This window comes from Amblyomma maculatum, chromosome 10, assembly GCF_055883805.1.
Source record: "Amblyomma maculatum isolate TAMU_Amacu chromosome 10, ASM5588380v1, whole genome shotgun sequence".
NCBI lineage: Eukaryota > Metazoa > Arthropoda > Arachnida > Ixodida > Ixodidae > Amblyomma > Amblyomma maculatum.
The window spans coordinates 23,519,350-23,543,794 of NC_139353.1; the positions used below are offsets into that span (position 1 = coordinate 23,519,350).

The following is a 24,445-nucleotide window of genomic DNA, read 5'->3' on the forward strand; positions in this document are numbered from 1 at the left end:
AAAAAAAAAAACGAAAAAAAAAACACAACCCCACCACTATAACATCCAGCGAGTATTATACAGTGCATAGTTCCCAGTTTCCAAACTGGGAAATATCGCTCTTTAATATAGGTCTAAATCACCCGGCTAATATTACACATTCGAGAGACGTGTTTGCCCTCGACAGCACAAATTTCGGCGCCATAACGTTTTTTTTTTTTCTTTGCGAACACACGGCATCAGTGCCATGTTTTGCAAATTTCAAGCGGACGGGTAGAAAAAAGCACTGTAGCATACATTATGACGGCTAGACACAAGGAAACTCAGTCTACGTTTTTAGTAAACAGAACTACAGAACGTAAAAAAAAAAAAATAAAACGGCGGGGTTCAAAATATACATAATGTTCGCTAAAACAATAAACACAATGTAAGATAAAAACAGTGAAAGTTGATTACAATGAGCGTAATTCATCGCTGATAAGCCAAGCACCAGGCAAGGGGAAAGCTCGACTTTGCAGTAGGTTTCATTGCATCTGTTTGGAGAGGTTTTATCCGGGGCCATTTGTTTCTGGGACGTTTTTACCGGAACCCACGGAACCACAGTGGGAAGAATCCTCCGATTATGTTATAATGCTTCGAGCGGACTATTCGTACGCGGTACGAGCGCTATTTATGAGCGAGAAAAATCGCCGTCAGCTTACTCGACTCAAAGTAGTTGTAAGCATCCGAAGCTTTGTAATTCTCGATGCGTTCCATGCATAATTTTCTGGGAGAAAACAGAAAATAGATGCCAACGTCGCTCATTTTCCTCGGCTGGCAGCAACGCTTCTCTTGTGCGCCTTGAACCCAATCCCCATCGGTACGGCGTGCGGGTCCGTACGCTGCATGCCGTGTACGTAGAGTTTTTCAGTGTATCGCTTCTGTTCTCATCGCTGAGGCTCACGAAATACTAGCACATGGTCACTTCGTCTGCCTAGAAGGCGCCTGCAAATCACAATAACACTGCCTTGACAAGCTCGTCCACAGTGCCCCGGCTAGCCACTGTACACCGGCCGCGGTCGTGCTTTTTGCCTACCGTGGAATCGCTGACGAGAGCAGCGCCACCTCGATCGCCTTGTTTGTTTACAAACATGAAGGAGGTCTGCGTTCGCGTTTTGTTATCCCAGTGAGTGTGATTTACTCATTTAGTGATTTCAGTGGTCTCGTGCGATGCTTCGACTACTACGGATGTGAACAAGAATAAAAATAGGCGCAAGGGCGGCGAGAAAGACTGCCACGATCACGAAGGAGACCTAAGCGTACCGCTTGCTGGGAGGACCTGGGGAGAATGATGAGAGAAGGAGATATTGGCTGCGAGAGAGTAATGTAACTGAAATTCGTTTTGTTATGGGGCCATTGGCGTACAGACGCCAAGAAGCTAAAATAAGACGATTGCCCGTGAGCGGAGGAAACGGTATAAACTTCTGACTCGGGGAGTCGAACGCTGGTTGGGGCACACTACTCGTACGCGCTGTAAAATTTGGAGTGTACTGGTATATGCTGTGCAAGATCGAGTGGCATACGTTCAGAAAAGCAACAAAGCCGTGCAACCACAGCATCGTATTCCAGCCGCATTTCAACGGAGGCGAAATAATAATAAAAAAAAAAAAATGTTCGTGGATCTGTGAACCGGATTTCTAATGCGGTGTCTATTCGGAACCACAAAGCCAAAATATCTTCAAAACTTCCAATTACAGATTTCAATAAGCATATTTATATCTGTAAATTAGTTCTTAAGGTGCTGAAAAAGTCGCAGTGGCGGAGTGTAGAGGCCCGGCCGTGATACTGTGTACGCTGAGAATGGAACTTCGTTCTATTGTTCCGCGCCAAATATTTCTTTCACCGACTGCTCAAGCTACTCAAGAGTCTCTTGTCCAAGACGATAGACTATTTCATCATTAGTAGCAACAGTAAAAAATTCTAACTCCTAACGACCTCCTTTACGAAAGCTTTGCCGTTGAGTGCCAGCATTTCCCGCCGGCTTTCCCCAAGCTTGAGGGACGGAGATACAAAATGCATGCCAGTTATTGTTGTTGTTAAGGGCTTTATTTTTCCAATGGTGTAGGAGGCCCCCTACTCCCCACCCCCGGCACGCACAGTTTTTGTTGATGACGCACGCTACAACCGCACAGTGCTTGCAATCGCCACGACATCCGTAGCGGGTACCGCACCATGCCTCCTGTAACCTCCGCGGCACTGTCGAAAGGTGCACCACGAACAATTGTGTTCGTCATGGTATTAAACTTTAAAGCAAAACCGCGAGGAAATTATTATGCTGCTGTAATCAAACAGCAAGAACAAAAAAAGAAGAAACGGCGATCAATCTCTTCTCAGGTTCTCTCTGCACTTTGAATGTTTGGGTATGAGGTGTGAACGCAATAGGTAAATGAAAAGCTACGTTTACAACATTTTTCATTCATTTAATTATTTCTTAATTCATCATCACATATCCGACTAATGCCCTGAAAGAATAAATTTCGTTAAAAAAAAATTCCGTCTACTCCCGCGAAATTCAAAGCTGTGCGCGCGGGTGTTCCGTCGCGAGCGGCGCGCACTTCGCAGTGAGGTCGACACCGTTCACGTTTTAAACATGAGCATTCACGAACAGGCGGTGTCCTTTCGTCAGTATTGGTTTTCGGAAGTAGCTCTGAAGACATTCGATTGCCTTAAAACCGCAGAAAATGAGAGCCGAGATGCTTCTAGCCGTACAACGCGAACGCAACCCGACCGCGCCGGCCTACTCAGATTACTCGGCGCCGCCGTTGGCGGTGCTGAACGCTGCGATCCACTAGCGCCGCCTGGCCACTGCAGGTTGCCTATTACACCACAGTTTGCCTAGCTAGCCAGCGCCATCTAGAATTGTTAAGACCTGCGCGCTTTCCTTCACCCCCGTTGTGACGTCAAATCACTTTAACCCTCGTTCCCTCCGCATTCCACCAGCACTGGCATGCCTCCCTACATGTTGCCGGATGCATTGGCACGTACTGCTGTGTTTTATTGGTCTTACAAAATTTGCATTGCTACCTCCCTTCATGCCCAACCGTTTGTCCGAAACTCCTCCGAACAAATTGTTCAGGCTATGTCACATGAAGCAAGCTCTGCGGCGTATCCAAGGAAACCATCAACCTCACGTCCACACTTCCCGATTCTCTGCTAAAACTGCTGCATTGACCATTCAAGAAACTTTCTGAGAACACGGCGTCGACAAACGTGTTCGGTGCATGCTGTCGTCAGTTCAAACTGCCGCGCGCTATACGGTCAAGAAGAGGGCTTTGTCGGGCTGGTTGGTTCATGTTGAATGGAAGGAAGGAACAGCTCAAACGGATGGGACGTGTAGGAAGGCGAGACAGCTCATGTGTCTGTCTCGCCTTCTTACACGTCCCGTCCGTTTGAGCTGTCTCGCCTTCCTACCCGTCCGTTTGAGCTGTTCCTAAGAAGGCGAGACAGACACATGAGCTGTCTCGCCTTCCTACACGTCCCGTCCGTTTGAGCTGTCTCGCCTTCCTACCAGTCCGTTTGAGCTGTTCCTTCCTTCCATTCTATACGGTCAATGCGACGGAATGGTGCAGCCATCTGGTGGATAATGGCAGAGGTGTAAGCGATTAGCACGGTCTGCATCCATACAAAAGGGTCAATAAGGTTTAAGTGGACTAGAAGTTGCGGACTTATCAGGACTCTGCCCAGTATGTCGTTCAGATCATGCACATCAATCAGCTGTCACACATTTCTCATACATTTATCATACGGTTTATTTTCAATAGGGCACTGTGTGAAATATGCTAGATATCCGCGGGAAAACACTGCACAGTTGGGCGCCGTAATTAACATGAAGGTGCCGGGTAAAGGGAGCGTTTTGCGACAACGCTTGTGAAATAAAAGAACGTACGTGTAAGCAGTATCTCGCACCGGGTTCTGGTAAAAGCGTCCCCAGAATAAAATTCCCCAGAGCAAACGCGCCTGAAAAAAATGGCCCTGGAGATAACGCCTCCGGCAAGAAAGTCCCCATTCGCCAAGTAGGATAAAATATCCCCAAACTTATGTCAACCTACCGCGACGTCAATCATGCGTCTTGCCTGGTTCCCGGCTTATCAAGGGTGAATCGTTTTTAGCCACTAACTTACTGATTATTTCTAATATCTTTGATGGTTTTCATTGACTTTTTTATTTCTGTTGCCAAGTTTTTTTTTTTCGCTTTTTTTTTTTGTACACATAGGAGTTATTTGCACGCAGACTGCACATCCCTGTGGCGAGTTGCAATAATATGTGTGCTATGTGTAGAGCGCTTATCGGGTTTGAAGTGACCAAACATCGAGCAGATGCGGAGGCGTTCACAACAACAAAAAATGATACTTCGGAAATAGAGACATTGTCTCATGTTCGCTTTGTTTGCGGGAGAAAGGGCGCGCTGACCCCTGTCTCGGTTGGTCAGATGCTTGGAACGGGACTTTGTGCACATGGCCACTGTTAACGACCAGATAAGGATGGCCGTACCTCCTGTATAGTAATGGATAACATTTGTCAACATAAGGTCTGCGGGGGTGTTACAGTGACGCCTTCTCTTGTGGACCTTTCCCGAAGAATACCACGTGCCGAGTCTGTAGATTGTATGTTGGGACGGGGCGCTCTTTCGCCGTGCTTTTTCACAGTGCCTTCTAAGTGCCTGTGAGCCTGTCAGGCGCCCAGAGAACCTAGGCCCCGCATGATGATTTTTGCCTTGGGGACATTTTTTTTTTCCCTATTCGCCACTTTCTCAATGGCTTTTTGTAGCATAAGCTACACTGGCCGCACTCTCGCTGGCTTCGCGTGGCTCTACCTAGTGATTTATTATCATGAGATGCCAAAACGCGTGCTGCACAAGTAGAAGCGGAGCGACGCCAGAGGCATCCGAAAGCCAAGGGAGTCACGAAGGCGTACAACGTAACTTTTTCGTCTGATCGCAGCTTTAGTTCAATTGGTCATAATATTGATTTCAAATGTTCGCGGCGCGCAAATAAAACGGGAGTGCTGGGTTTGAAACCTAGATGGCGGGACGCGCATAAGCGCTGGCTGGACGCAGGCCGGAAGCCCGGAAGCTTCCTCTCCTCCGTCAATGCGCCACTGCCCTGGGCCTGGGCGGATTCCTAAACGCCGCGCCGGTGGCCCGCGCGAGCGTGATTACCGCGTCGACTGGGACCCGAAACGATCCGACAGCTCCGATCCTCGGGAGGCAAGAAGGCTCAGCCGCCGCTATGCCGCCAATGGGGTCGCTGCCTATCCGCTGAAACGTACGGAAGGACCCCGCGCGCGACCAACCTTACGTTCTTTCTCGCCTCCAAACGAAAACGGTGAGCAGCTGCGCCGGCTCGCATCCCTGCGCTTTCTTCCGGAGCGCGCGGTAGCATCAGTGCTCTGCGTGCTCTTCCCCGATTGCCGAGCGCTGGAAAGTGAAAGCACGTACTTTCTGATCACGAACGTTTCTGCGGTGTAGGCTGCTGCGTGTGGCGATTAATGTCTTGCCATCTCCTGCGCTAGCCTACATGTCTGCACTAGAAAGCATGGCGAACTCAGTGATGTATGCCTCCAACAAGACGCGAACATTCGCCGACGTGTTGGGAATCATCTAAAAACTTTTCTAGTCATTTATCAGCCAACATTTTGAACTGAAGAGAAAAGAAATGACAAATGTGCTGTATGTGATGGCTGTTCGTTAAGTGCCAGCTGTTCCAACTGCGCCATTAATTATTTTTAAGATCATCAAGTCATGTGCGTTAGATCTAGAGAAAAGCTGATGTAGAATTACGATACTATTGTCATTTTAGTTTATAGCCCTCTCTAAATTGCTGTGTCGAGCGGTAAAGAGCGCAATTAAAAAAAAAAAAAGTAAACCTTACATGCTATATGTTAGGGAAATTTGCTGAGCGGGTGGCATAAAGAGCAGAGAGAGAACTTTCCCAATTAAGTTGTGAGTTCCGTTTTGAGATATCAACAGTGATTCTGGAAACCACTAAAAACAGCTAGCGCCAGACGGCTGGAGCTATCGACGTCACGTACGTGGTAGATACCAAATTACCTTTGTCACTGCATCAAGTTATTGACAATGGTCCGTTGGTATATATACCTGCAGCAATGTCGGTATGCCATGTATCATGTCATACCAACATGATCCATTCTTCTTTTTTTTTTTTTTTTTTTTTTTTTAATGAACAAAATTTGGATGAAAGTGCATGTAGATGTCTAAAATATGTGTATTAGATTATTTTCAAGTAGCCTTTTTTAGGATGGTTGCTTGGAGATATGATGGGTGCACTGCTGTATTTACTCAAATCTAGGTTGACCATGATATTAAAGTGACACCCAGTATTTAGTTGAAGGCCCCATACCAAAAGAAAAAAAAAAAAAGCTTCCTTCAGTGTAAACCAGCCAAGAAAACATTTTAGAACACTAACGGCAGGAGCCAAACGAGATTTATTTGCACGAACCTCTCCCGCTCACTCGTCATTGTCATTACTGACTTCGATCCTTGTCACTGTCATAATCTTGTTTGCCATCAAGTGCATTGGAGATGCTACACTTTTGAAACAAATATACAATCAAGCCTTGCTGCGGTGGTCCAGGTATACAGCTACAACTTCTGGTGATGCACGCTTTGTGTGGCCTGTTGCATATTTCACTCAGCCAGTCGACGTAGAACTTGTGCAGCCGATGTTTCCAAGGCTTGTTTAGGAAAACATCATGAGGTTGTAGCAGGCCTGTCATGCCAACAGGTATTACTGTGATGTTGGTGCTGACTTTGGCTCTAATAGCTTTTACTCCGTTGGTCAGGTGCCCAGAGTAAGAATCCAGGATAAGGAGGGAATGTTTGGATGACATGGACCTTGCACACCGCCCTGTTGTCATGTTTATTATACAACAAAATTTTGAAATCTAAGTAGACCTAAGAGTTCCATGTCTTGTCTTTTTAAAAAAACCGTCTGCCTAGATTCAGATAAATATTGTATATATTGTCCTGTACAAAGATATTAGACTAATTGTTAGCTTTGTTGTGAAGTGTGCATTTACTTTGTTTTTCAGTTATACCACTTGTAAAAATTCCAATAGATTTGTCCAGTGCCTCATTCTTTTAAACTGATCTCTGGTGCTGTATCACGCAGCGTTCTGTGAAGATGTGTGTGGTCATCAAAATTTGTCATGCAAAATGCATGCGGTCTGCATGCACTATGTGATACATATAGAAGTAATCACGAGCTGCTCACAAACATCAAGTCGTGCATCTCCTATCAGTGACGCTACGGCAACCTCATGTGTGCATAAAGCCAACTGTTTAAAGTGAGATCACTCACACCTATTCATTTTTCTTCAGTCATATTTTCAGGACACTTGTGATAACTTTGGGGAATGATTTTTAAACTGAATTGGTTTGACCCCACTAACCTATGCCTTATTTTTTTTACACACACTTGCAGAACATGTTTGGAACAAAACCAATTGTTTGAAGTAGAAATACAATCAAAATTTATTAATTCCTGATGGTTGCTGGAAAAAGCTGAGATTTCACTAGGGCCCACAACAGGCATATTTTTCATCATTATCAGTCGAATGTTTGTTGCATGGATGTAGATAATGGAGGTAGCCAATCAGAGGTGTGCAGACCAGGTGCAGACAAATCGACAGCTGCTTTGTAAATTAATATATTAGTGTTCTGGCGCTTACTGCTGTTTTCAGCTAAACAGCACTGCAGAATAACTTGCTTGGTTCCACAGTAAACAGAATGAACAAAAAATCCCAACATTCATTTAGGCAGCTTTGCTCGCAACAATCTACCACTAGCCTACATGAGGAGACCTTTTATGGGGTATATAAGCGATGTCGGCAATATGTTGGTATTAGATGAGTGAAAAGATAAATGTGGGTGTGTTACATTGCATTCAAGTGCTCTTACGCTGGCATCAGTGTTGTGAAATGGCATGGATGATGTGTTATGCGCAATTCTATATTTAAACACCAATTCAGATTAATCATTGATTTGTTGGTATATATGTCTTCCAGGCAGTTAATTCCCACTATCTGATGTAATAACATTTGCAGTGCATTGATATAGTTCATCTTGAGGCATATAGAGTTCATTTCATAGTATACAGTACATACAAAAATAAGCTATACCTGGAAGGCTTTGCAGGGGCATGAAGGGATGCCTGAGATATGTTACTATGATGTTTTAAGGCTGAGCATTTTGCATTGCACTACACATATATACTTCGTCTCACAAGGTATCTGCTGCACTGTGAAAGGCAGAGGAGCCCTTGCAATTGTGCTCCTAAGTGCCTCTCGCCCCTGCGCTCTATAATAGAGAATTGTGCTCCTACTGTCAATCCCGCCAATTTGGGAGGGGGGAGACGCGTAGGAGCACAAGTGCCTATTGTAGTGCGCCTGATCCTGATTGGACCGGGGTGCCTTTGCCTCTCGCAGTGCTGCAAACATCTTGTGAGATGAAGTATAGTCAACGTCACGCGCATAGTTGTGGATATTCATAATATGTCTGAACTTACAGGAACAATATCACTCGAACGTTTAATAGGTCGACTAGGTATCTCTAAATAAACTGACTCATGCTGATACATTTGTTTCACTGTTTACAACTTCTGTTGTTCTCATTTCGTAGTGCACTATGTGATCTCATATATAGTATGTGCCTATATATTTTTTGCATTAAATTTTATTGCATTTCTTTTTTTCCTCTGGTCAACCTGGTTGATAGAAGTCGAGATTAGTGTAGCTCATCATGGGAACGAGAGCAGCTGCTTGTAAGTATTACAGCACTTTTAGACCTACTTCACATCATCAGTGCTGCTCGCCTTTGTCCTAGAGTTTGTTTATATTGATACGAAGTTGGATATGAGGCATATGTACTCTGTTTACTCCGCCAGAACTCATGCATGCCTTTGTTTTTCATTTCTTTCCCATCAGGTGAAAATCCTGAGCATTATGATAGCTGAAGTTTTCCTGCTGTTTCACACCACCCATTTTTTTGTGCAGTCTATGTTTGTGGTCATGAGTGTATGACTGAGAGAAAAAAAAAAACGAAATCCTAATTTGACGACATTTCTTTGAGTCTGACATCGCACATACGCAAGGGTGCAGCTCTAGCTTGCGCCTGATTCACAGGAGCAGCTACTTTGATCAGCGGATCTTAAAAACACACACCTTCTTACCATTCCCCAGTTCATCATCATGACAGCTGCTGTGACGTCAGTGTGCACAATGTAATAGATGGCCCTTATTCACATTGATGGCAGTCCTCTAGTTTGCATTGTCACATTGATGGAAGTATTGTAGTTTGTATTGTCAGTTGGAATTCTTTTATCTGCAGTGTGGTACCACATTAGGCATAGTAGCAATTAGACATACATATGTATTCTATCTCTAATTTTCTAAAGAATTTTTGAGGCAATTTTTAGAGAGATTCCAAAGAGGGAATTCTAAAGAGATTCTAAAGAATCTCTAAAGAAATTTAGGGTGATGTACTACTTCATGAACTTAGAAGAACTAGAAAGTGGGCTTCTGCTAGATCCGTACCATCTCGCTTCTGTATTCTCGCTGTATTTTTTCGAGTCAGTTTCTCCCCGCAAGAAGCATGTTATAAATGTGATAACGGAGATTGTGTTTGATGAGAACTGACTACAAAAGGTTATTCACACTCTATACCTGAGACTGCTTGAAACTGATGCCGAATTGGTGTGCCATTCGAAGGAAAATAATGTTTAGTTTAACTAATTCACTTAGGTAGTGCAGAACGTAATATTAATTCATCAAGCTGCCAAACTATTGTCACTGATAGTGCAGCACTGCTGAGAACAAGATTATTTTCATACTTTGCTGGAACATTGGTACTGCACTGTGATGAAGTTGAAATGTCATAATGCCCTCACAGTATCATGGTCTTGCATGCTTACAGCTCTTTCGTGGCTCCCTTGTTCCAAACACTTTTATGGGTGTTTCTACTTTTATGTCCCGACTTGTTATTTTGACTTTGTATTGCTGTGTTTTAATTATGAAAATATTCTTGCAGTCACCGCCAAGATTCGTAATCTGCACGACTATCACACACGAATTTTGCATGGGCTCCCCCCTCTGCCGTCAGGGGTGGATGTTGCTAACACTCTGAAGTATTTTTCCCAGACACTGCTCAGGTGGGTACACTGAGCGCTGCCTCGCATGAATTGTGTATCAAATTTTATCAGATGCTTACTGAAGTTATGTGTGCTAGGATATGTGGCCAAGTGAGCTTATATTCAACTCATATTCTGTTGTAGAAGTTGTTTTTTATTACGTGCAATTCCTACCGCTGTTCTGCAACTTACATTAACTACCGGTGCATGTTTGTGAGCTAACAAATGGGCTTCACTTGCCGACAGAATTTTACCCCTAATGTCTACATCTACTCTGGGAATTTCCAGAACACTCGCTTGTAAATTTGGGGCTGATTTACTCAAGCTGTTAGGTAAATTGAAGCAGAGTGAATTACAAGTTAAATGCACGTCCTCGCATGTACTTTATTTTTGTTTTGAATTAAATTTGGAACAAAATGTTTTCGAAGGTTGAAAAATTGCTAAGGCAACCTGCGTTTGCAGGTGCTTCCTCCTCATGTAACAATGCTTATTTTCCAGTGTCCTCAAAGATGTGCCGAGCATTCCATTAGACATGATCCGCTGTCACGAAAAGGACCACGCTCGAACGACATTGTTTCCAAGCCTAGACTACAAGGCGCTCTACCATGCCATAGTGCAGTTGGTTGATGCTGTGCCTGTTATTCAATCTGGAGCTCATGGTGAGTCTCTACTGCCACTGCATAACTTGCACAGCAAGTAAATGAGATGCACTGGGTTACACCTGCCGTTTTCCGTACCATAGTTCCCTGACATGCTGACACACTGGGGTGTTTCGCATGCTGGTGGAATATGAGGTAGGGGCTGCTGTTAGCTCTAGCTAACAGGTCAAACATGATTGAAAGCGGTTTAGCTGAGAGAGTGTCACCTTGCCATGACATTAAGCAGGTGAGATTGAGGAGGGCAGTAGAAAACATACGCTGGCTTCATGAACTTTTTTTTTCTTTTTTTTTAGTGTATAGGTAAGGATTATATGCGGCTGTGCCATGGACAAATCAGTGACAGTTGAGCAGGTGATGGTAATGAGCTGGATAGAAAGGCTGTTCTAGTCATAAGGAGCCCTAGGTAAGGAGGATGCTGAGAAATTAATGGTTCAAACATGAATATGGAAAAAGCTTGGAGTGACCTATGAAGGCATGAGATCGGGAAAAGAAACAGTACCCACCATCTCACAACAGATACCCAAACCTAGCTGCCCATATACAGGAGAGGGCACAGTGCATGGTGTTGCTTTTTTCATGCCTCTTGGCCAATGATATGAGTGCAGAAATCACAGCTGCACAAGTCCAAGAAGCATGCAGTATGTTATCTGCTTGACAGGACAGACAAGGCAGTCAGTTATGTGGTATTTGATTTGCAATGCTGTACCTGTAATTTTTTATGTATTGCATGTGGTGTGAGGTATGAGCGCAGGATATGCGCGGGAATAAGACTATGGGCAATCATATTGTGCCTTTTCATCAAGCTATGAGGAATAACCCCCGAGCACAAAAATGTGCTGCAGCTTTGCATACCTAGAACGGTATAGGGGCAGGGCTTGAAGTCAGGGGGGTCTCGGGGGGGTCTGAGATCCCCCCCTCTCCTCCCGCCAATATTTAAGAGGGGTCTGAGACCCCCCCACGCTCGAAGGTACATGGACTGCATGAATATGAAGAAGGCTGTCATATTTTAATCCTGTCATTGGTTGTTAGAGCATTTTCTGATGTTTCAGCAATTCGGCAGTGAGTTTTAATATGAGCCATTAACATATTTTCTATAGCCCACGCTAGAGGAAAATAATTTCTCCCATTTGCATAAAACAATGTGCGAAGCAGGCCACTAGCCGCTTTCTCTCTTTTCCTCTTTATTTCCCTTTCCGCCTGTGCTGGAATCAGTGGAGACCACCCTCCGATGGAGCCAGATTTTAAGCACTGTATAGGGGGGATGTAAAGATGCATTCTTAATCATTGCCAAATGCATGGCTGGTTGAACACTGAAACCTTGTCCCTGGCTCAACAACAAATTACTTTATTTGCCTTTGTTCCCAACCTATCAGCTCTTGGTTATACAATCCTGAACACTCTGGCGTGCCTGGTTCCATTCCTGGAGCACGAGTATATGGACACGCTACCTTACATTGTGGCCTCTTCCATGGCCTTGTTTCCGGCATCGCTGCACAAGGACATTGTCGACATGCTCTGCAATCATCTCTTACCTTACACCATCAGTAAGTCACCTCTGCTGTGCAGGCTACCTTCAATGTTTCACTTGGAGCGAGAAAGGTAGACTTTCTTGTTTCTTTGCTAATTATAAAATTTAAGTTTGTTGAATTGTCCATGAAAGCTATTCCATGAAGCCAAGATTGGTAACTGGGGTTGTTTATCGCATATTATTGTCTGAAATTAATATATTAGACAACTAGACGGGGGGGGGGGGGGGGGGGGGGCAAACACTGGTTATGTAGGAAATGAATGTGTAAGTGTGGCATTGCCAAAACTATCAAGCAAATAGTTCATGTTTCTATAATTGGATATATATCAAGCCGGAATTGTCTGTCTGGCACACTGGGTTCTTCCATGATAAGAAGTAGTTAACTGTTAGAGCCTTTCGTGTTACCTGAAAAAAGAATCGAACTAGCAGAAAAAATTGGTTCATCTGGCTTGTTTGATGAGTTGAACACAAAACAGCTGATTCCATTTGTTGCGATGATTGGTGAATAGAGTGACTGATCATTGATTGATAAGTGCATGGACAATGGTCCATTGTTGCCAAATAGAGGTGTGCAAACATTTGAAATTTTCAGATAGCGAATCAAATATCTCCCTATTGGATTTGCTGAACGAATCTCCCATTGTATTTGCTGATCATATAAAATAGTGCACGTTGAAATATATTGGAAACGAATCAAACGCTTTCTCAACTTTTGAATAAATTCCAAATAATGTGCAGTGGTTAAGTGGTTACGGTGCTCGACTGCTGTTCTTAAGGATGGGTTATCGAATCCCGGCTGCGGCAGCCATTTTCGGATAGGGGCGGATAGCAAGGTGCCCGTGTGCTGTACGATGTCAGTGCACATTAAAGAACCCCAGATGGTTGTAAATTTCCAGAGCCCTCCACTATGGCACCTCTTATAGCCTGAGTTGCTTCGAGACATTAAACCCTATAAACCAATAGAAACCAAATAATGGGCACGAAGTTGGAATAGGCATGCCATAGTTTTCTTTGCTAGCATTAGAAACTGGGCACACTGCAACATTTGACTGTGTGCTGCTGTGGCTAGTCTGAGCCAGAATGATGTTTTCAGCACAGGGAGGTGGCCCATTGCTGTGACACTGTCCGTAATGCTTATACTTTACATACCTCTATATCTTTAGTTCATGAAAGTATTGATATTGTTTTTTCGGTGGAGCAATTTATATTGCAGGACAGAGGCTTCCTTCTGCTTTTTTACAATTACCACGGCTCTTTGCTAGTTACATGAGTTGTATAAAATTTTACTTAAATTTCTTTTTCTGCTGAAAAAATTAGCAAGACAGGCAGCTTTGAAGCAAGTAATTAATGAAGCGTTGCGAGCGTTCTTGTCTGACTGGGATAAGGGTTGTCTGTTGAGGACTGTTCCGTTCTTCTTCAGCTAATCCTGTGGATGCAGATGCCCTTAACTACGCCAACATGTCCACCTCTGCGGTAATCATGATGGTATTCCAGTACACTGAGAATGTGGGTGAGTACGCTCATTTATTTTGTGAGGCTCATGATGAGAGAAAGAAAACTGAAAAGTGGCCTTTTTCTGACAATAAAGAAATAAAATTAGGTACAAACGATTAAAGACAGTCTTGGCCTGGTACGACTTGCCTGCTTTCAGTCTTCATGTGCGCAGTGGTTACTCCCATGATTTCATGTTTGGAAATGTATGCATGGCACTAAAGATAATTGACTGCTCAAGTACTTGATAAACACTTTTAATTTTTTATGCCTTTCTACTAGACTCCAGAGAATCGACAAACACTGCATTATTGAAATTGAAGGGACAGCTCAGGCTAATATTTGGGTTACCATGATACATGGATGTAAACTGCATTAAATATCTAGTCCTGCCGCAAGGTGTTCTTCATAAAAGAAAGGACCCTTGCTCTTTAAACTCATCTTAAATTGTGCATCTTGTCTATTCAAACTACTCAAAACTTTTAGCTGAAAACCATCAGACTGTTCTCCTTAATATGATTGCCTCATAATTATAATGAAGTTTGTCTCCTTCGAGCTTGTGTTGTGGAGAGTGGGCTGTATTTTGCTATTTGAACGATCTTGCAAGCTTTTTGACTGTTGTCTTCTGAAGGGGTAACAGTGCTTGTAGCTTAAATAACTGCAAAGATGAGAGTGCTACAAGCAAGGAAATAAGTTTTGCAAAGAACAAAACAAAAATTCTTTATTTTAATATTAGGGTAAGGCATCTGAAAAACTAAAACTTGGGCTGAACTTGTTTTTGCTAGAGCAATGCCAGAAATAAATAATGCGCTTTACAACGCACTAGCACTCGTCTTAAACTCGTGCCAAGCTCATGTTCTAGTTGTATCGTGCAGGTACCAGTCTCGTTTGTGTGAGCCAAGGTTTTGCCAAAAAATCTTGTGCCAACACTGAGAGAAAGCAATTCTCGGGAGCTGTAAATCTAGTCTACAATTTGAAAGACCTCCCCAGGAAGGTTTCGTTTCAACTTCAAGCTCAGTTGATATTTTCACTGAGAATGTTCTATCCAGTCGTGTGGAAATGTGTGGCTGCTTTCCATGTTAGAGACCATCATTTATAAGTTTCATTGCCTTTTTTTTTGTTTTTGTTTTTTAATCTTGTTTTCGACAGCGTACCAAACCCAGCTGCTGGAGTGTCTGATGAGTCTGAAACGAGACATTGTCAAGGTAAGGTTGCATTGTTTTCAGTGCCTGCCTGCATAGCGAACATACTACTTACACATTTTTTATTACAGACCTTTGAATCTGCCTAACCTGTAAAGAGTGTTCAGAGGCTTCTGCTAGTAGAGGGAAAAAGGGGAGAGAGGCATTTTTAGCGATCTTTCCATAGAAGGGCATGGGATTATTTTTATGTCACCATAAATGCTGTTTTTAAATAGCATTTGTTGCAAGTATTTTAAGTAGAAGGAAGATGTATCTGGCTGCCTAGGGTAAGAAATCCTAATTCGCGAGTCGAAACTGCTACAGCCAAAAGCTTATTTTTGTTGGTGCCGTGAACTGTGAGGCTTACAGTAGGGAGCTCAAAACTAGCCTCCGTGTTCTTTGTTGAACTAGCCTAATTTCACCACGGAACCGACAGCGCTTCCAGAAGAGGACACACACATCACTGCACTGATCAGTGCAAACATGTGCGCATTCTTCTTCCTGTGCCCTCGTCTGCAAGTGCTGTGGGTTCCGGGGTTAGTGACAGAAACAAGCTAGCCATGTGATTTGGTACAGAACCAAATGGGACTTACCCTAAAGGGAAGCTGAAACACTTTTTAGAGAATTTCATGAGATGCACACATTACAACATATGAAACTTGTAGATGAAGCTCACAAAGTGATTTTATGCTCCCATTTAAAGATGTCGTGCAATCAACTATTAAAGTCGCGACGATCTTCAGGCTTCTCCTCACAGCAGCGCTGAAATGTGGAGAAACTTGAGGATGACGTTTCAAATTTCAACTGCTTTCGCCTGATTCCTTTTATCAGTCGCCCAATGATGCCAAACATTACCTCGCTGCCCTCACCTTCATCGGCGCTGGTTTTCTTCCGCAGTTTGAGCGTTCATATGTTGGAAATGCATCACCTCCGCAGATTATGCCATCCTTGGTGAGCCTACTCCGCACCGTGTACTGCGGAGGAGCCTGTGCACCGAAACAGTTTTATTCAATGATACAGCATCAGTTTAATTGCTAGCACAAACCATTATCCTTCATAGATTTGACTCCTTTAATTCAGTTGAATTCGAAAACCGCTTCAGCTGCCCTTAAGGAACCAGTGGCTCATTAGCTATTTGAAATACTTGCTCATTGCTGGGAACATGCTGAAGCAGCAGTTTTGTTTTGTGAACAGTAATTTTTCGACTAGGATTTTGTGCAGATGTTGTACACTTTGAAATTATACCTTTATCCAAAGCCTTGCATGTCGTAATTTCAAAGGTTCGCCCCCTATATTTTTTTTATCGACATTCTTTTCTGTCAATGTTGGTTCAAAATGGTTACAGTAAATTACTTTGTAGTTTTTGTTTATTATAGGTTACTCTTGCTAGTTTCTTTGTTACATGATGCAAAGGTCTTCTTTGCTGCGGCATTTTAATACAGACAAAAGTTTAGGATTATAGCCAGAAGGGCTAATAACGGCCCATATAGATTATTCATGTGTAGCCATATTTGAAATGTGCTTTAGTGCGTCCTTGAAGTGAAAAAATATGTGCTGTCCTGAGCGTATGCAAAATTCAACCATAACTAATGTTTCTCATGCTCTGTTTGTTTTCCCACTAGGCAAAGTTGAATAGTATTGTGGAGGGATGCTTCCAAATATCTTCTCAGATAGGTATCTTCCTGACACTGACTTAGACTGCAGACTGTGCCCATACAAGTGGCGGGATGGCACCCCTAGATCGCAGATGCGTGCCATGAATGGTGACAGCTCTCACTTTATGTTTATCAAGAGTGCTGCTGAGAATACAGACAGTTGCAATGCTAAATGCAAACCGTAAAATGGTTGCATCTGTTAAACCACTTGCTTATTTGTGCTGAAATTTAGCACACAGATAGCATACAATCATCTATCATTTTCAATATCAGTTTGGATGATGTACTTGTTTGATTCGATCAGAATTAAATTGAAATCTGTGCGAGCTGCAGCATTGGCAACCCAAAAGAAGCCGTTTTCACATAGGCAATGCTTGGGGTGCCATCTGATGAATATCTATCGAATGTGAAACAGAAGGAGAGAGGGGGGGTTTATACCAGCAGGCAACGATCATATTCGTCAAACTTTGGTGCATTTCATGCAAACAGCGTTTTCTGTGCTCATTATTGTTAAAGCAATCGAGAAAGCATTTTCAAATGAGCCATTCATTCATTCATTCATTCATTCATTCATTCATTCATTCATTCATTCATAAATTTTTATTCATAAGGATGATCTGAGGCCTAGAGGGGAAGGGGGTGGTTTAGGTGAGGTTGAGGGCGTCAGACTCCGACATGAAATAAATTTTTATTCATAAGGATGATCTGAGGCCTAGAGGGGAAGGGGGTGGTTTAGGTGAGGTTGAGGGCGTCAGACTCCGACATGAAGTCTAGCAGGGCACTAAGCTTGTGCTTGGCGTCGGTATTGGGGGCTGTCCAGTCTTCATAAGTCTGAATGCCCAATCCCCTCTTCTCCATGTTTGGCGAATATTCATCAGATGGCGCCACCAGTATCACCTACGCGAAAGTGGCTTCTTTTAGGTCGCTGGTGCTGCAGCTGATGCGGATCTCGGATTAAAACTGATTGTATCAGGCAAGTAAATCAACCAAACTGGTATTGAAGATGATAGACAGCTATATTTTATCTGTGTACCAAATTTCAGCGTGAATAAGTGAGAGGTTTAATCGATAGAAGCTTTTTACTGTTCGCATTTAGCGTTGCAACACTTGTTGCAGTAGGAACACCTGGTATTGTAACGCAAGGCTGGTCCTGCCTCAGCTTCAAGCTCTGTACTTATCTACTGTTGTGTAGCGGTGAGAGTCTCTCCTCCGCAGGACCTGCTGTGCGTGATCGCCCATGGCACGGCCAAGGCACGGCACCCAGCGGTGGAGATGCTCTTCCACTACTGGCCCACACTTAACCCCATGCTCAGGGACAAGAAGGGGTTCTCAATCAGGCACTCAGGTTGGCCACATTGAGCCTCTGCATGGCTGTTCTCGGCCAGCCTATCAAACCCTGTGCAATGCAGCCTGGCATGTCAAAGCATGTATGGATGTATAGCGGCATTGATTGGCTTCTACTTCGGGTGGTGTCTGAAAATTGCATCCGCTGACTGTGGCTCTTTTTCATGCATTAGTGTTGGCATGTAATCCAATCCTTTCAAGTCATCTTCTTTGCTTGGACGTAGCATGCGATGCTCTCGGGAGAGCAGAAATCAGGCAGAAACAAGCCCATTAGTAGAGTAAGTTCACACATTTAACTTGTGAGAGGGATTATTCTGGACTTTTCAAGACGTATGTGGTGCAGTCATTACGCGTTTTCCAGCAGAGCATTGTTTCATAGCAAAGATCACAGGATAAAAAGCGCTTCTTGTCATATCGGGAGGGATGTAATGATGCTCTGTAAATGGACTAGGTGAGTGGCTTTTTGTTTGGCATAATTGTGCACCTGCAGAAAACTTCAAGCGATTAAGGCAAACAGAGAATGGTAACAAAGAGCAGATTGAGCTTATTAACCGGGCAGACATTCTTAATGCTAAGTCTGAATATCTAGTGAAAGTCATGGTATTACTATCTGTGTAATGTTCTATAAAATTATTTTCAAATATTGTGTGGAGGTGAAGCAGTAGCGTACGAGCATCGTACAGGAAATAAAAATAGCATACATCTACCACCAACTACAAAATTTAGCAGTATAACTTAGGGGTAGAAGTAGCTGAACGATTTCTATCAAATTTTGAATAATGCTCACAGCAAGTTTCATACCAGTGCAGCAGTTCATACGGTACCATATGTCAACATAATGCCAGCTCAATTTTTGTAGTGTGAACGAGGTTGACAATTCGCAGCAGTGCTTACTGCACGGTTTTGTAATGTCATGATTCACTAATTGCACTGTAATCTGTAAAAATTTTGGTAAATATAGTTTCGTTGGAAGCAGACTATTTCTATTTGGCGACTCCCCACGAAATGCGTGTCTCATTCCACTTCTCTTGTTTGTTTTTCACAGTATAAGCTAACCGAGTAGGTAGTTTATTTCTTAGTTAGTGCAGCCATCACATTGCTACCTGTGACAAGCTCTGATCACCATTATCTGGTCAACTGTATTGTAAAAACATACTTCATCTGCATTGCATATGCTGCTTTGGCGTTCATGCAGCTCAGCTGGTTTCTCTGCCTTCCTGTGAGCATGCTGCTTTATCAATAGAACAAATGTTAATGGAAGGTGTGTGTGTATATATGCCTTTGCCACCTACTATGAAATTCTTCGCATGCCTTTAATAACCTTGGTTGTTTTGATGTGACCGAACTGGCTTTGCGTGACTTGTATGGCAGCTTTTGTGTTTTTGCGAGGTATTGCTTATAGAAAGCAAGAGTTGTAGTTTTAATTTAGTTCTCTGTAGGCTCTTAGTTAGTTCTCCACTTAGTTGTATTGGATCCTTAGCATGGGATTGCTTAGTAGTGTAATGCTCCAGAGCGGATGGTGAACTTTTCTAATTATTAACCAGGATTACCCCCTAAAGAAAGCATGAGAGAAAGATCTCTGAAGCAGTGAAAATATCTGTGACATGCAAGCTCCAGTGGCCTGGACCTTAGTCTGCATTGGTTACTGCAACTCAGTAGCTATAGAATATGCTCTCTAGTACTCGTACTGAAATGGCTTGACCACTTAACAAATCTCAGCTTTGCTTAGGCAAAGCTGTACGCATGGTGCCTCTCGTAGGTTTTGTCCTTCGCTTGTCCAGGTGTAATCGGAAAGAAGTGAGGCTTACCAGAGATAACTTTGTTAACTAATAGTACCACTTGAACTGACATGCATACAAAGAGCGCAGAGGTCAGTGTGCCCTTAGACAAATAAACATGCTTTCTTGAACTGCTAGTTATATTTTCACTAAGACTTCTGCAAATACAGCATTTTATTATACGGATCAGTCTACTTTCCTGTTTTGTCACAATAAAATTTCCAATGTTAATTGTAAATGCTTGTTGTTTATTTAAGGTAGTTGCTCCATGGCAAAAGCACTTCATTTTTTTATTTTTACATAATTCCAAGATAATAATGCTGATTGTACAGTAAACCAAATGTTGATCACCCTGAATGCTTAAATGCTCTGGTCATTAGTAAGTTCTACTATCAAATACAGTAAGCTTCTACGGCTGGCCAGATGCAGTCTTTGCGGCAAGTACAGAGCACACTGTAGGTGGATTGAAAATGGTGCTAAGTCACTTGTTTATTTTTTGTTCTGCTCTGGAATTCAACATAGACATTTCTTCATGTTATGATGTTCTAGAATAATAGCAGTACAAAGCATACTCCATGACATAGAACAGTGTCAGTTCCAGTCATATGTGCAATGAGCTCATTTTTCACAAATACTGTATCAGTATGATACAAAGTAAAGGGCAGACTTCAGTGCATATGTATCTGACTGTAATGACATAAATGTATAGTACTGTCAGCTGAAAAAAAAATATACCCAAAAAAGTTTGTAATTGTGTAGTGTGCAATTGTAACTAAAACTGATTTTTATCAAGGAAGAAATAATTTCAGTGAGCAGTATTATCAACCATTATCATAACGAGGAAATAATTAATGTGGACAGAAAAAAGGGGCTGAAAAAAACTGGCATCCAATATATTTTCACTTGGTCTGGCAAATATTTTGCAGAAAGTCCATCAGTGAGTGGTGAGGGTGCAACCCAGTCTGCATTTCTGCTATTAAAGCATTTTTATATATAAGCAGTGTGATTTTTCATACCTGAGTTGTGAGAATGCTGTGCCCCATATACTTTTTTTTTTTTTTTAAGCTGGAAAGGAAGCAGGAGGACCTGTGTGTGTGTATGTGTGTGTGTGTGTGTCTGCCATTGAATTGTGTGTCTCTCTCTTTTTTGTGCCCTGTGGTCATCCTGTTGTCTCTTCCCTGGCCTCTGCCCCTGTTTAACTCTCTGTCAGGATCTTGCCCCATTGGTAAGACGTCTCTCTCCTGTATACCTGTGTCAAAGCTCTCCAGTGTCTGCAGCAGCCTAGCATCTTTCAGTTTCATGTATTGCTTGTCTCTTATGCAGACAAAAAACATAGCTGGGTTTGGTTAGAGGGTTATTTAGGAGGAGGCCTACAGTTTACAAGCGGTGGGTTTTTAAATAAAGGCAAATGCTAATGATGCCATCTAAGACTGGGCAATTGTAAGATGTAGTTGCAGTGTAGGCCAGTGAAGGTCTAATACTTTCACATTTGAGAAGTGCCCTCATTAGCCCTTTCAGGCATAATATAGATTGCTAATTCATGGTTTTTTTCTGGTAGTGTGCTGCAAGTTGTGGTAATCTTTTGGTTTTGGATGATTTTAACACTGTTCACACATTAACTGAGGCACTTTTCTATGTTTTCTAGGGAAATAATGTTTCTCTATGCACTAATTACCAATCAAGAGCAGGGGTTGGTTGGTGTTTTATACTGTATATGTCACACTAACTGATATGGAACTGGTATGACTCTAAACACCGAACTTGGTAGCATGAAGTGTTGCAATTTTTATGCATACAGGTTTGTAACCCGTAATATCTCTTTTTATATGTGCTTCTAGTTTAGAGCGGATATTAAAAAAGAGTGTGATTACCCAATTCCGCAGTATTCATGTGACATATCCTGGTGCTTTGATATTAGTTTTGAATAATTTTTACACTTCTAGCACTTTTTGCACATGCCTACAAAAAGTTGTAACTGTTAGATGCTTTGCATTGAAAACTTAAATAAGTGGCTTTCTTGAGACCTACATAAACTGTTTAGGCAAAGAAACAAATATTCTTTGAAGAGAAATAGCGAACATTGCCTGAAAGGGTTAAATTTTAAGGAGCTAAGTTATTTCTTAGTTTACAGTTCGGGACTCTGTGTGCTGGAAAACAGCATTCTAGTAAATCCCAAGAAAATTAAGGTTACAGCTGCTTCACTCATTGCAGAACTTTGATGCAAACCTTCTTTGCCAAGTTGTGTCCTCTTATGTTCGCCCTCAATGCACTACTCCTGTGATCTTCATTTCTCTGAACATTGCATGGTGTGGCATCATGAAGTCCCGTGTCAAGAGTGGGACAAAGGGAATTAGTTTAGTTATATCAGATGAGGGGAAGGAAAATGAACCAAAGTCCTTTTGCTGACAGGCACAGAGTAAATTATTGAGAGGACAACACTAGGTTTGCATTCCTGTATAGTATGTGTGGTGTGTAACATTGTGTGCTTATGATTAGAGTATATGTGCATTAGAATGCAGACACCTACGAAAACAAAGCAGACAGTTTGGTAGTGAAAGCATTCTCAATAAACACATATATCGCTCACAGATACCCTCAGGTACTAGTTGGCACGATCTATGTCAGGAATGCTGTGCATGGCACAGGTTAGCGGTCATAGGATGGTGTTGTAGGCGCTCATCTCATAAACAGTTAGAAGGGGGAAAGGGTGAGCTTTTGTTGAGATTAATGATATATGCAGCGATAGGATCAAAATTGCATGATGGACGGAGTCAAGCGCGAGGGTGACGAGGAGGTTCGCTCAGGTGAAGGGGAGATTTTCATTTGCAGAGGCTGCAGGGTGGGAAGAGGTGGTGTGAACAGTGTATGAGCCAACGCATTATGTACCAGTGAATGTACACATAGGTTTCTGCGCCATACCTTACACAAGTTGCTGTGTTACAGATCAATGGCGCAAATGAGTTTTTAGAGATGTGTTGAGGGTCTGATGTACGCTGCAAGAACTATTGGGAAGCGATGTGGATATGGCGTAGTAGCGAAGTCATGGCGTGGATATAAGGAGCAGTGTGAGACAATATAGACACCACGGGGTGCCACATATTAACTCTCCGTGTTTTCTCCAAGTTGAGCCACTTACTCAGTGACAGCATCTACATTTTATAATTTGCCTTTCCCCTTAATTCAATTCAGGCCTTGTTGACTGCTTTTATATATTGGTACTAAAGCAAGCTGTGCTTACCTTGCAACTATGATATGTCATGATCTCATTTGTAAAACTGCTATTTTTAAATTATATGAATTGATAAATGTTCAGTATTAATTAAGGTACTATTTTGCTAAGCTCTCCAGATCTGATCTACTTTGACTTTTTCGTTACAAGCATACTTGTCATGTACATGCATTGTCACTGTGCTATAGATGCAGCATAGTAGGCCTGGTAGCAGTGTAGATATAGACAAGAAGCTTCCACAAATTTCTTCAGGATGTCCTGAATGCTTTTCTTCAGGCTGGAAGCCACTTATGTGTCAACGAGAGAGTTGTGTCAGCTTGGAAAACAAGGAAGCCTACAAGGTGAGAGGTTTCTTTATTTTCTCCATACTAAAGATGCTTATTGTGAGTTGAGCTGAAGGAGAAATTACGAAGCAGTGCAGTCATAAATGATAGTCACCTTTTACAGTGTTATTGCTTTTTTGTAAGTAAAAATTGTCTTGAATTGGCGCACCCTTGTATGTTAACTGTTGGGTGTTGCAAAGAAATATTGGTGCAACTCTTAAATTGCTGAACTATCTGAAACAATGCATACAGTAGTTGATGATATCTGCATTCATGTGCCACCGGCTATACATATTGCCAGGCTAATTAATTAATGAATGCTTCCCCATCCTCTTGTTTGATGGACAGATGTGCCTTGACCACTCCATTGCCATTGCATCGGGCGAGCGGCCGCCACCTCTGTTTGTGTGCCAAGGGTGCGCTGACCAGATCCGCCGGGAGCACGGCCCGAACCATCTGATGGATGTGCTGCTGCCCATGCAGGAAATCTCACTGCACTGTGAAAACAAGGTTGGCTACACACTGCATGAAGCAGCCATAGCTCTGTAGGGGACTTTCCTTGGGCTCATCAGTGCCATTTCAGTTGCCATCATATGTAGTCATCAAAAGCCGCATCCACTTGGCGACCAGTAATAAATCCAGCTAAGTGGTCCTTGGTCACAGAGGCAACGTGAGCTGGGAAGAGAGAGCACTCCACAAACTCACCGTGGTTGTGTCACCCAGATGAGTTACCAGAGCAGTGGCTTAGTAGTATGATCATCCGTCTCAGGCGTGAGTTTCTATCCTTAGTGTCGCAAGAAGGTACCCACCTGTGACACAGTGAGTGCAAGCTTTCCCCTCGCGTTTTCTAAAGGTGAAATGCTTGGAGAATGGGTCTTTGATCTCATCTTGTGCAAAGAAAAATATCACTTCTCGCGCCATGGGGCTCTTTGGCCAAAGTCATTATCACCACTCAGATAAGCTTTAGAGTGGCTGCTTTGATGGATTGGTTGATTAGTCAAACAAGCATATTATAATTTCGAATAACTGGTATGATGTCCCCAAGCTTGATAGCTTTGGTGAGGAAAGGACAGTTTTGTGATCACAGTGTATAT

General features: G+C 42.8%; 1 protein-coding gene across 1 annotated transcript in view; it reads left to right on the forward strand.

Moving 5' to 3' along the window:
• The first annotated feature begins 5,090 nt into the window (after positions 1 to 5,090).
• The window catches only part of unc79 (UNC-79 domain-containing protein), an 87,049-nt gene continuing 67,694 nt past the window's right edge, over positions 5,091 to 24,445 (forward strand). Inside the window, exons 1-10 of the mRNA XM_084582231.1 lie at positions 5,091 to 5,342; positions 8,753 to 8,798; positions 10,064 to 10,184; positions 10,662 to 10,822; positions 12,196 to 12,366; positions 13,771 to 13,860; positions 14,991 to 15,046; positions 17,893 to 18,022; positions 23,305 to 23,369; positions 23,700 to 23,861. Of these exons, the coding sequence (XP_084438357.1) occupies positions 8,777 to 8,798; positions 10,064 to 10,184; positions 10,662 to 10,822; positions 12,196 to 12,366; positions 13,771 to 13,860; positions 14,991 to 15,046; positions 17,893 to 18,022; positions 23,305 to 23,369; positions 23,700 to 23,861 (978 nt within the window). The 5' untranslated portion in view covers positions 5,091 to 5,342; positions 8,753 to 8,776. The remainder of the gene's footprint in view (positions 5,343 to 8,752; positions 8,799 to 10,063; positions 10,185 to 10,661; positions 10,823 to 12,195; positions 12,367 to 13,770; positions 13,861 to 14,990; positions 15,047 to 17,892; positions 18,023 to 23,304; positions 23,370 to 23,699; positions 23,862 to 24,445) is intronic.